We start from the raw sequence: 13,588 nt of genomic DNA, 5'->3' as shown, positions 1-13,588 counted from the left end.
TATCTTTCAGTTTAACTTTATTGTGATTTCCTGTCTCTTTGGATCAGAGGCCACACAAATACATGAGATATCATTGGAAACATAAATGAATAGACTGATTATCAGGAGGAAATGGTTGGAACCATTTGCTACGCCTCCCCTTGGAAAGAAGGGAGCAGCTGAAAGCATCTTCTGTGGATGTTTTTTAGGTCCATTTTATTGCTTTTGTTAGACCCATGCTAGCTGTTTCCAGTCTTTATCCCGCACTCAGCTAACCAGCTGGTAGCTGTAACTTCATAGTTAATACAACAACAAGAAAGAGATATCGGTCTTCTTATGTAACCCGGATAAACACACAGCAAGAATCTCTCCCAAACGCTGGACTAAGCTTTGAAATGTTTAAACTGCTGAATGTGTTGAATTAAAAAGCTGAATCTGAGCGTTTTATTTACAACTTTATGTCTTTGAGTTATTCTTGAACCTCCACTGTTTTATCTAAATCACTGTGAGGACTGCAAACATTTAAAAAACATATTTACACACAAACAACAAGAAAATATGAAATTAGAACATTTTGTGAATGTGGATGTTTCGTTTTACTGATGTCTTTGTAATCATCTTCTACATTCCACTTTGTGTACCCACACGAGGTTGGGAAGCATTGCATTATGGATTACTTCTTTGATTATCTCCTACAAACCAAGCCACTGCAGAGGCAGAAGTGTCCTCACTAGCTAAGATCAACATTGGAGACAAAGACAAATAAAATGAAGTCTGCAGCTCCTTCTATCCAGAAAACACAAATGTTGTGGTCATTTTTGAATTTAGAAAAAAAAAAAAAGTCATTGCTACTTTGCTACTGAGAATACTGTGCAGAAATCTTGACCAACTCCTAATTTCATTATACTTTACTTCCAAGCAGCCAAACACTCTTGTAATCTTTAAAGTGCTCTTGAGCAATAGCCCTCCAGGCTTTCTGAAAGTCTTTCAACATTTTTCTTTGGACACTGGTTAGAGCTTGTACCTGAGCATTTTCACAGGAATGTTTTTGTTTATTAAGCCACTTTACACTGACCTCTGAGCAGCATCTTTAAAGAATTTTAGGGAACTGAACAAGCAAGGGACAAACGAAGAAGTGGCAGGCTTATAACGCTATTCTAGTAATAGTATTATCATCTGACAGACATGCCCTTGGGGATCCTGTCAGATCTGATACTGTCAGATTTCGGTCCACCATTCAGTACCGTCTGATAATCATCTTAGTGGCAACGCTCCCAAACACACTGAAGATGCAGTAAAAGCTTACCTGAATAGAAAAACACACAACGGAACAGTATCGGTCATGAACTGGGCTCCCTGTTTCAACATTACTGAAACAGTATGGGATCATGTAGACAGAGCACAGAGCTCAATGCAGCAAACATCCAAAGAAAAGCTTTAAATGTTCTTCAGGAAGTCTGGAGGACATTTCCTAAAGACTACTTAAAGAAATTAAATGAAAGCATCATACCAGATATTGACTTTCAAGCTTTTTAGAAATCTGCAAACACTGTTTCTGCCTTATATCTTTGAACATTTCAACAAATGGCATTGCCTATTTCCCATTTTGCTAGTGAAATATAAAGAAATGTTGGGTGGGTCAAGACTCTTGCACAGTACTGTCTCTCTGTGATTTTCCCTTTTGGCCATTTGTTTGTTTGTCCACAGATCCACAGCTTAACAAGAGTTTTTCAGCCTCTAGTTATTTTTGTACCATTTAAACTCCCACTGGCTTTTTTCTCTTGCCAAAAAAGGAACAATGCTGATAAAATGCTCCTTAGATATATATATACACAAGTGAGTGATTGTCAGCTGTCGCATTCATGCTGCATAGAATATTTCTGGGTGTCCATCACGAGTCCAGATAGACGGAGTAAATCTGACTGAGGCAGCGGTCGACACCACCTGCCTGGAAGAGGAAGCTGTCGTCTGGGCAGGGAGGCAAGGAGTAACCGCCCCCCGCCTGACCCTGCAGGTCCTGCAGCAAGTCAAACCCTGACAGAAGGAAAAAAAAAAAACAACACAGCAAATGAGTTATTTAAATGTGAAAGGTTTTATTATTACATATGGGAAAGAGTTTAGTTGGAGGTTTTAAAAAAAATGGAAACAGATAGTTGCCTTCATAATTGTTTGAGCAACTATAATCAATGTTTTATAATAAATGGCATCAAATAACAGCATGGAAACCATGAGGCAATATTAAAACCTACTACAGCTCACTGTTTATCTGTCTGCTCAGTAAATGTTTAGTCTCAGTTTGCTCCCACTGTTCTTATAGTGTCACTTTCAGTAGCTGCTTTTAGTAAAAAGGCTCTAAAAACCTTTAATTGACCAAATTAACAACAAGCGGATAAAAAGCTATTAGCCTCAGTAAAGTTTTACTCTTTAGTCAGATAATTATCAGCTATATAGATCTTTTTAAAATTGCATTAGAAAGCTTATTTCAGCTCTGAAATAAAACTACAGGTTACCACAGATATAGTTAGCAACAAGCTACATTTGTGTAGTTGACGTCTCACCTGTAGAGTGGGAGGCGGGCTGGTTGGTGAAGTAACTTGCAGGCTCAAAACCTCCATCGCTGGGTGCCTGAGCCATCTTTCCCTCTCCATACAGGCAGCCTAGGAGAATCACAGAGTAGACGAAGATGAAGCATGGCATTGAACACACGCCTCACTCACATTACTTGACTTGATGTTGTCTGTACCGTGTTGCTGCGAGAACACTTGCTGTTGGTGGTTGTAGGTTTTCTGGAAGCCCTGCAGCCGGACATCTACTCTGTCTGAGCAGGGACTCGCTGGGATCACGTCAGCGGACACAAACAAGGAAGCTGGTCTGTTCCTGGAAACGCACAACATAAACATTTATCTAGCATCAAATCACAAAAACAGTTGCCTCAAAGCGCTTTATACTGTAAGGTAAAAACTCTACAGTAATGTGGAGAAAACCCCAACAACCAGACAACCAACCACCAGGCCAATTTTGGATTAAGCCCTGCTGCCACAGATGACCACCTTTTCTGCTTGCTCACCTTCCTTATAAATGGCTTCTTCACAGACATCCAACCAGTGAAATCATTCCTGATTATTCTCAAGTAGACAGATAACAGTAGATGGATCAACTGATGGGCCAGATGCCTTTTTCAGGTCGTGCGTCAGGTCTTTGGTAGATTTTTTAAATATTTCTTAAGGACATGACTTTCAGAAACTGCCGTAGATCATTTTTAGGCCCATCACTTTTCCTTTTGTTTTTTAGGCAAAACTGGACCAGTTTGCTTAACCTTCTAGGACCTGGCGTCCACATATGTGGACATCACATTATGGGTTGTCTAGACCACAATACTAAATTTTACTCTGCAAGGGCCTGATATCCACTTACGAGGACATTATACTGCCACCGTTCTACTGAAATTTAAGACGAATGTCCTCATAAGTGGATCTAATTTTTCAAAGAAACAAAAATCAGGTAAAAAAATAAATAAATCTGGTAATTCTTTGTTTTTATATTCATCAGGTTCCAATCAGCCCAAATAGCAAAGAAAATTAAAAAAAAAAATGCCATGAAAGAGTTCGGGTCTTAGGAGGTTAAGGACACACTCCACACCACATTGAGATAAGTTTTCAGTTAATAGTTCTTTGAAAATTTTTTTTAAAGACCTCCAGAAACTGCAGAACTGTTGCTCAAGAGCACTTTAAATAATTACAAGAAAGTCCAGCTCCTTGGAAGTAAACCATAAAGAAATAAGAGATGACTTAAGATTTCTAAAGTTAGTAACATCAAACTATTCTCCACAAACACGGTTAACTTTAAACTCCAGTACTGATTACTGCGTGTGTTTCAGTGTTAAAATGAATAAACACTGACCACATTCATCATAGTGATGGAGTGCTACGTGTCAACAGGTCCTACTGAAGCCATTTAAAGACCAAATCTAAGTACAAGTTGAAAGTGACAGGTTTGATGGTTTAACTCAAAAATTATTATTTATTTTTTTTAAAGTGGAAATGAAGTTTCCAGAGAATTGATCCTGTATGTGACTGACTCAGCCCGGCCTGTTTCTACACTAATGCTGTTTTTGGCCTGACCTTCACTTCTGCTGAACTGCTGAAAGTTTCTGTCACACTGAGATGTATATCAGCGTTTGTTAAGCACCATAAAATTCAACACAAGTTTTCCAAGCCAATAAATATTATGGTAAAACGATAATGATGTTGTAACTCTCTGATTGATGGAACTTCAATCTTAGTTGTATTAAACTAAATTGTGAAAATTATTTCATAGGAAAGGTTTCAATCAATGTAAGCAACAACACTGACTCTGATACAATGAACCCAGGGCACGAGGTTTTCAGGTAATTAAATCAGATAAACATCAGCTGACCGCTGTATACATCAGAAACATGTAAACACTTCTCTTCTGCAAACAGTGCAGTTTGTATAAGAAAGCGTTTCCACCTCAGGAGGGTAATGTGCTGCAGAGAGCTGTATCCATCTCTTTGCTGCAAGAATGTGCTGACTGTGCACAAACACTCTGACTCAACATGGAAACGAATGAGTCAGTGGAGCCAAGTCGACGAGAAGAAAGAAAGGCAGCTGAATTTCTCTCTAAGGAGATACGCAGCTGAAAAAAAAAACAAAAAAACCCCGTACGGTATTCAAGTGCCCCCCTTCCACCTTCAAAGAGCCCACTCTCAGCATTTCATGTGGCCTGAAGGCTTTCCTGGATGATGTACTGCAGCATATTGGTCCCCAGAGAGCCAAACAGCACTGGTTTCTGCTGGAAGACTTTTAGTGGGCTTCATAAACAAGCCAGGCCTTGTCAGAGATACCGATGGCTGCTGGTCTGAACATCGTATATTTTCGCATCTGATCAGCTATAAAAAGAGGAAATGTTTGGAGATTTCTTTACATATCTCTCATTTATCATCCCCAAGTCTCTTTATTACCCATTTCCCATGTCAGATGCTATTACATTTAAGTTAACAGTCTCTGCTTTCATTGGAGAAATACAATAAAAGCCAAAATTAATCAGAAGGACTTTTTGAAACCCAAACTGATATAACTTACAGATGGCTGTGGCTTCCCGAGGTAATAAAATCCAGGTTTTGTATAGTATTATGTAAACAACGTGGCCTTTGATATAGCGTGGCTGTTGAAATGAATGTGCTGCAATGACTGCAAGGCAAAAGAATTCAACACATCTTTGAATTTCCCCTCACTGGCCCCTGAACCATCAGCGCTGACCTTAACTATAAACAACGCCGTCTGCGCCACGGCTTACATTCTTGTAATGTTGCAACAACATAGTTGAGATGTCTGAGCTGTGCTGGGTCGATCTGTCACTTTGTGGCCGGTGTGCCCAACTGCTCACATGCACGAGCTTACCGAGGGCCCAGGGCTGAGGACGCGGCTGTCAGTAAACCTCAGGAAACTTTTTGTCTGATCATATTTTACCAACTGACCCTCTGCAGGACTCACGTTTTTCTTACTAACTACAGCTGCCATCCTTACTGCTTATGCAGAATGAAAGGAATCCAGCTTGCAGAATTTAAGATCTTCTGCGCATTGTGCTGCATTTAATTGGTGCCAGCTTATGATCACAAACCTGATGTTTCGAATTTGAATTTTGAAAGTATTTCGGTGATATGGATTTAATGGATCACAGGGGATTACGTTAAATCTGTGCAATACAGATGGAGATTTAATGGGATCTAAGTGCTACCACTAAGTGCTTAGGGAAACTACAGCACAAGCATTTCATTTTAGAGCTACAGCAAGTAAAAAAAGTGAAGGATTTCACTTAAAGCGGCTATTTAGGTCCAATGTCACTTGGAGTTTCTGCAAAATAAACTTCATTACATCGCCTTCCTTCAACGTGTATAATAGTGTTTCTGTGTGAGCGCTATCCTGGTTAGTGTGCCTGTATCTGATGGACACGCTGCTGCAAAAAAATGCAAATCCAGCACCACGCTACCTCTCTCTTCCAACCGCACAATATATACAAACACTGTGCATCACAAATACTAAACTGATGGACAAGCCTCACTGTGGGCCTCTGTAAATTATTAAAAGACGTCAAAATGGCTCATTACAGCCAGAGTAAACATTGGCCTCCCTATGAGGTCAGAGCATGATGCTGCCTGCACCATGAAGAAAAGATAATTTACTTTCACGTGTTTAACGTCTCTCGTCTAAGTCATTTTGTGGAAAATCAAGTGCTTGTCTGGTATTAGCTTTGGCAGGTTGTCATATACTGTGGGCACCAGTGGGATTCAATGACATCCTCCGCTGCTATAAAGAGACGTCAATGGACGGATTGTGCATAGCTTCATGGAAGCTCTACTGTAGCTGCACATTTTAGGAAGGCGGAGAGATTCTGAGAGAGGTGAGCAAAGTTCCTAAAAATGCACAAAAGCATCCAAATGTTTGATTTATTAAAATCTGTATTTGTTTTGTAAACTTTAAAGTGGTTTTAGAAGTGAAATATGTGATGAAATCCAGATCAAATAGTACTTACAAATTCTGTGTTTTCTTGTATATATATTGGTTGACCGACACAATACAATCTCCTCAACCCAAGGCCTGTGGCTGGCACACATACATTTATGATGTAGTTTTATCACTACAAATACAATAACTTCTTGAGTAGTTTTCAAAGAGGAACAACTAACCGTAACGTGTAAGAACATCTGAAAAACAGAAGTGGACTTTTTTCATTTGTAATCATAAGAAAAAAAAATAAAGATCTTGCAATAAAAAAAAAGCTTCTGCGTTGAGACAAATTTCCATTGATACATATTTCTTACATTTTAAAAATCACTAAGCATTTCCATAAACAATCTCAGATATGTGTCTAATCAATACAATGCACTTTGCTTTAGCAGTCAGGGTCAAATCTGAATCCTTTCAAAAAAGATGACACTGACCAAAAAATAAAAAAATAAAAAACCTTCTTCAGCTTCAATTCTAATCAGTGGATTCGCCATCACTTAAACATGCAGACTACTTTTGCAGTTTGCACAATATCACTAAGGGATAGAAGTGAGGTTGGCTTAAATGTCAATATGTATCCCATAAACCAGGGGTGGAGAACTCCAGGCCTCAAGGGCCGGTGTCCTGCAGGTTTTAGATATATTACCCTGGGTCAACAAACCTGAATCAAATGATTAGTTCATTACCAGGCCTCTGGAAAACTTCAAGACACGCTAAGGAGGTAATTTAGCTATTTAAATCAGCTGTATTGTATCACACTCAGGTATTATCAGTGAAGGAGTTCTAGTTAATTGCACTTCTAAGTGGTCTAAGTAAAGTAAGACACACGAGGCTGTCGGCATAAATAAAAGAATAAAAGACAAGTGGCACAAAATCATGGAAGGATATGTTTTTGTCTAGTCCACTTTTCTCGCTGATGAATTGGGCAGCATCTCCTCTGCCTGCCTTTCTGGAAAAGTCACAACTATACATAGTAGACCTTTTGCTACTTTCATTTCAACCCTAAGGGTCAATGATGAACCCTAAAGCTTAAACCTGTTGAAATCAGTGCTCAGAGAAAACAACCAATCTTAACATTTAAGCCAAACACCGAAAGGCCACTTGAAAACAACCCTTGGAAATATTGGAAGAATTTCATATGAAACAATGTGCATTATATGGTAATATTTTATATCATTTATTAAACCACAAAAATGTTATTCTGGCCTTTATTGATGCTATTTTATTAGACAGACTGTTTTTGTTTTTACTATAGTGCCAATAAAAGTTACTTTATGGGCAAACCTTCAATGACCAATAATTTTAGGCCCTATTGTCCAGAAACTGCAGCCCTGGAGGCTTTCAGCTGTATCTTTTTAGTCTCACTTCTACTTTTATACTTGCCTAGAGAAAATTTGTCTCAGCTTACAGTGCACATAAGTTCTGTGGTCTCCAACTACCCAATCAGTGCGACCACAAAGCCATAACTCCATCTCTGGTGATAATGTCTCTGGTTTATTCAAGAATGCACAAGCTCGGATCTCTCTGGCTTTTTCTAGAAATCAGAGATGAGGGAAAGCAAAACAAAATGACTGTGAAATCTTTAGTATCACTTTGAAGCTTCAGTGTTTGATATGGAACAGAGCCGGACTGCTCAGAAGTGTTAAGCAGCTTAGAAACACTTTAATACATGCCAGATATGTTTAAACAATACGTTTAGGACATATAAAAGCAGAGGTTTTGGGGGCGAATCCTTGAAAAGGATACAGAAAGGAGCATAAAATTGAGGTCTGTTAGTTTTCACTATTTTTATCTATAGTAGAAAATAACTCTGAATAAAAACTGCCACATGAGATCTTATTCAGCTCCACTGTAGTGAGTTGGCAGCAGAAATCCCAGCAGCAGATAACTGAAAACCTTGCCAGACACCACGAGGGGTAAGTAGGAAAATATGTCTTTTCTTTATTTTTGTGATTTGGATGAACTGACTATTTTACGTTTGCCTCTTGTTTTATTGTTAAATGTCAGTAAAGTAATCTCCTTCCCAAGAAATAAAAGCAGCCCAATGTTGAAATACATGACAGTGTAGAAATTAAAAATGATAGATGTTTCTTTGCTTTTTATTATATGAAAGAAAATATTCACAATGGTGCAACAAGATGCAACCTTGGGGAAGATAAACTTCCATCAGATTTAACTACTGCCCACTGCTGCCCATAAGCAAGTCACTAAACATCTATTACTCTGCTATAAAAACTAAGTGGACTGTTTCCAGTCCAGCTTCGTTGTATGAATAAATAAATAAATGCTCAGGGGATGCACCGCATTTAACTTGAACTTGCTCTGATCTTACACTCACCCCTCTCTCATGCTCCCCGGGCTTGTTAATGAAGATATTGGGCTATTAGCATCAAAGTTTCCTTCCAGGCCTGGATACCTCGAGTCTGCTGATGGGGGCAGAAACTCTGAATTCCCCCGACTGTGGGCGGTGCTGCTGCTGTTTGAGTACACACCTGAAAGAGAGCCACAGATAACCTCAGTAAATCTGCTCCACCAAACATTTTGAGCATCCACCTCCACATCTGGTCCTACATCTAGTCTGAGGTCTCTGCAGCAAAGGTTGGATGATGTATATAACAGTTACAATAGAGTAGGAGTTAACATTAGAATCATTAGAAACTTCAACTGCAACGTATTTCACTTCAACGCCAAATTACATGTAGCCAAGTTTTCCAAACACCAAAAGTTTAGGAAGTGTTGCAATGCTTTTCATTCTCACATCTTTTGCTGTCAGAGATCGACCGCAAGTAGTTGTGGCAACTAACTGGTTGCCCGGAGGCTGAGTGTGCAATCTCCTCATACACTGGGTAAATACTTTCAATTGCACAGCAATTGCACAAACAATCACAGTCAGACAGAACGACTTTGATTAGTTTTAGACAGACTGGTGAATGTTTTAAGATAACTGGCATTTAGAAATGCAGAAAGATTACCAGGGTGTTGCAATAAATCTGTGTCAGCCTGCAACACCTTTCCTGTCAGTCGAGGCTTAACTCAACTAGTTGCTAACTGGCTGTACTCTGGTTATTTTCATATATTTTCATACTCTTGACAGGCACTCGTAAACATGACCATATTTCCCCAGTCTTGGCTTGTTTACACTGGCTTCCAGGACGTTGTAGAATTGATTTTAAAATTTTATTGCTTGTTTTTAAATCTCTAAATGGATTAGCTCTGTCATACCTCTCTGATTTGTTAACTAAAAATACTCCAAATAGAACTCTCAGGTCAGCTGAGAAGCAGGCTGAAAAACTGAGGAGACTGGGCCTTTGCGATAGCTGCGCCCAAACTTTGGAACAGTCTGCCTCTTGAAATTAGGATCTTTCCAACATTTTTAAAACCCATCTGAAAACACATTTTTACTCTCTACCTTTTAATTGTGTTAAAATTGTGTTTTACTTTGTTCTTTGTGTGGGTTTCTTCTACTTTTTTACTATGTACAGCACTTTGGTCAACCTGTGTTGTTTTTAAATGACCTTATAAATAAATGGATTGATTGATTGATATATAAATAAAAGTTGCTGAGCATCTGTGCCGTTAAATCTTCCTACTACATCACTATCACATCACTACCTGTAATGATGATTTTCACTGGGTTCAAGCTGTATTGAATTGTATTATAACAAACACCAATAAAATATAAAGAAATGAAAGGCTGACTCTACTCAGTGTTGCACTTTATTTTTCAGCACAGCCTGAATTCTCTCAAGCTGTCTTGCAATTTCTTTAAGTAGTCTTCAGAAACGGCTCTCCAGGCTTCTGGAAGGACATTCAAAGATCTTTGGATGTTGGCTGCCTCTTGTTCCTTTCTCTGTCAAGATAATGCAACACTGCTTCAACAATGCTGATGTTTGGGCTCTGAGGAAGTCAGTCCATGACTGATAGTGCTCCACTGTTGGCTCTTCTATCCAGGTATGCTTCTACTGTCCGCAATAATTTTCATGGTGAAAAATTGAACTAATATCAGTCAGATGCTTTGCAGATGGTATAACATGGTGGATTAAAATCTGACTGTACTCTTCTGCAATCATTCAATTTTGACAAGCGCCCCAACACCGCTGGCTGAGAAGCAGCCCCAGACCATGACAGAGCCTCCTCCATGTTTTACAGATGGCTGTAGGGATGTTTGTACCGCTCTACTGACCTCCTCCATAAATACTGAAAGGCCAATAAAACTCTAATTCGTATTCATTTCCCAATAACAGCTGTTGCCAGTGATCTTCAGTCCAGTTACTGAGTAATTTGGCATACCTCAGCCTCTCTTCACATTTCTGATGAGGCTTCAGTGAACAGTAGATGGATCACCTGAGGGGTTAGATTTTCCTCTCAAGTCCTGTGTTAGGTATTTCCTAACATTTGGTGGGTGTGTTTGTTAAGTTTGGGAAGAAATTATGTTTTTGCAACAGATTGTTGGTACCAAGGTGCCTGCAGACATAATTTAAAATGGGTTCTTTGCAAAGTTGTCTGTGTAGACACAACACTGATTCAATTAGGTCCCTTTTACAAGGATTGGACTAAAAATGAGTAACAAAAAAAAGCAGCCAATGTTCAAAGAAAAGCTTTGAAAGACCTTTAGAAAGCCTAGAGAATTATTGCTCAAGACCACTTTAAAAAATGGCAAGAAAGTCTGGCTCCTTGTAGGCAAACAAAACTGTCGAAAATATTAAAATACTCAATTTATAGTTAAATGAAACTCTTCCAAATTATCGTGCAGTAGTGACATTTCCCCCCACTGATGAGCAACTCAATGTGCTATAGAAAAACAATTTCTGGTGTAAATACAAGTATATTACACACAGTGTGCACATATGGACAGATGGGGATTAGACTATGTTGCAAGCAGACTTTGAGGAGTTTCCATGGTCAGCGTAATCCATTTTTCTGTAAACCTTTCAGAGCCACATTTCAAGCCTACAGGGGCTGAATGCTCAATATCAAAAATATAGTTTCATGCTGTTCATTTAAATCTGTAACTTGTACCTGCATGCAATCAGTAAGCTGTCAGCACTAGGTTTTAAGCCAAGCTGACAATGATAGTGTGTGTCACCATAAATCCACCTAGTATACCACAACAGAAAGCAGTTTTCAGGCTATAACATTTGGCCATTTGAGATAAGAAAAAGTCCTCCTGGGATTTTTTCTAAATTAAACACTGACATGCTTGTTTCACCCTGACTAAACATAGCTCATAGCGTGCCGCTTGAGGCTTTTCCCTCAAAGTCTTCTGAGTAAAACGGCGAGTAGTCTGAAGTAATAGACATGGACAGCTTTCCTGGACGCTCTCCACTGTCTTTGGCCAACTGAGCCTCAGTGTACCTGACAGCTTCTTGATTCTGGTTCAGCCATTGAAATGGAAAGAAAAAGAGCTTGGCTGGAAAACCCGTTTGGAGAAGCTGAAGGACAAGTGGGGTGAAGGCCAACTTGCCCACAGTCATGGTGCCCAGTAATTGGACAAGGTAAACACTGGCATGATGAGCTATCATCGAAGGAATGAGAGAGGAGGGAAAGGAAAAGGAGCAAATGAGGCCATGGGAGAAAATGAAAGAGACAGCTTAACAGCCCAGGTGTTTTGGGCAATTACTCTTTTCTTTTGGGTTTTGCTCATTTCCAGAGAGGCGCTGGAGGCTAAGCACAGACTTCTGCTACCGTTTCATCTGCACATACCTGTGAAGTCATCTAAAGCCGGTAAAGGTGAGCTGTTTTTTTGGTGCGACGAGGCAGAGCTGTGGAGATGCTGGCGTGCCAGGCAGTCACTTAAGATGTCAGATTCCAGCATCGTGTGCACCTGAACCTGACAACAACACAAAACGCATTACAGCCATATAGATACATGTCATATAACAGCACTGTGTTATCACGCTGGTGACCAAGTGTGGGTGTTTGCCAGCATGCAGGGATGAGAATAATTACGTTAAAGTTGCAGCTTAGTAGTCTTCCAACTATATGCTGTTGGGCAACGCAGCTCCCATGCAAGTTTAAACTAAATGACTTCTCTTTTGATTTCATTCAGTAAAGCAACTGAAAACACAGTGAGCGAGCTGCAGGAGGTTTTCTACTGTTCATTTATCAAAGAAATGAGTTTGCACCAGATGCCTGGTTCTTGTTTCATCTTGCGATCCAGCTTCTTGAGGTACAAAATCCAGAAATCTTATTAGGCAATCGTATTCCAAAAACGTTCTAGCAAAGTTAAGGCTAAACAATTGGCTTTATTTTCCAGCGCCAAACAGAACATCCCCCCGGAACTTTCCAAAACAATTTATTGACAGCTTCGGGATTCAGAAGAAGCTCGCGGCAGACACCCAGGAACCACAAAAGCGGCGTGAATAATCAGCAAGAAATGCTCACCCAAAGTAGCGTTCACGAAGCCAGAAACTTCAATCGCTGTGACACATCAGCTCGAATAAATGTATGCCCGTGAGGAGCTTAAGAAGCTCATCTTTAATATTTCAAAGTTCCAATTAGCCCCACAGGGTTTACTGCAGCACAGGGCGTGTCGACTGTGTCACAACTTACCAACACACGTGGTTCTGTTTAAACCAAACAAGGCATGCGAATACACACACAAAGCCCCAGTGTCACTCACAGGCCATAGAAAACAAACAAGGCCCAGATAAAGCAGAACAATAGGCTCCCTATTCAGACTTCCAGGGAGTGTGTGTAATACTTTGTTTTGTTGTATTTCATCCTACTGAATCATAAACATACCCACTCTCTCCTGCTGCTGCTGTAGTTCTCCAGAAATAAGACCTGCAACCCCCGAGAAGCCCCCTTTCTCTTTGAAAGTTATATAAAGAAGCAGTTCTCTACTATCTATATTTAAGAAAAAAAATTCTGGAAGAACAACATTGTTTTGAACTTTAAGGTTAAACGGGAACAAACATGCATCTCATTTGCTTTTAAACATGAGGTAACAATCAGGAAATAAAATCAAGATGTAGCACCAGAAAAAACCCTGTTTTACTTTCTCTTCCTGAGCTTGTTCATTTTTAGCTACAGATTTTCTATTCAGGGTCTCATGAATGACGGTGTGTGTCTTTATGGAA

The 13,588-nt window shown here is 39.6% G+C and overlaps 1 protein-coding gene across 4 annotated transcripts in view; it reads right to left on the bottom strand.

The window, feature by feature from the left end:
• Nucleotides 1-13,588, bottom strand: part of glis1a (GLIS family zinc finger 1a) — a 64,439-nt gene continuing 50,851 nt past the window's right edge. For all 4 annotated transcript variants that reach the window (XM_026150438.1, XM_026150440.1, XM_026150441.1 and 1 more), the window contains 5 exons: nucleotides 12,210-12,336; nucleotides 8,845-8,998; nucleotides 2,723-2,856; nucleotides 2,538-2,636; nucleotides 1-2,013 (listed from right to left, as the gene is read on the bottom strand). In XM_026150438.1, coding sequence (XP_026006223.1) covers nucleotides 1,871-2,013; nucleotides 2,538-2,636; nucleotides 2,723-2,856; nucleotides 8,845-8,998; nucleotides 12,210-12,336 — 657 coding nt within the window. In that variant the 3' untranslated portion in view covers nucleotides 1-1,870. The remainder of the gene's footprint in view (nucleotides 2,014-2,537; nucleotides 2,637-2,722; nucleotides 2,857-8,844; nucleotides 8,999-12,209; nucleotides 12,337-13,588) is intronic.

Source organism: Astatotilapia calliptera, chromosome 18 (assembly GCF_900246225.1).
Source record: "Astatotilapia calliptera chromosome 18, fAstCal1.2, whole genome shotgun sequence".
In the NCBI taxonomy this organism is placed as follows: Eukaryota; Metazoa; Chordata; class Actinopteri; order Cichliformes; family Cichlidae; genus Astatotilapia; species Astatotilapia calliptera.
Note: the sequence above shows the minus strand (reverse complement) of the source record. Positions and strands in the feature narration are given on the sequence as shown.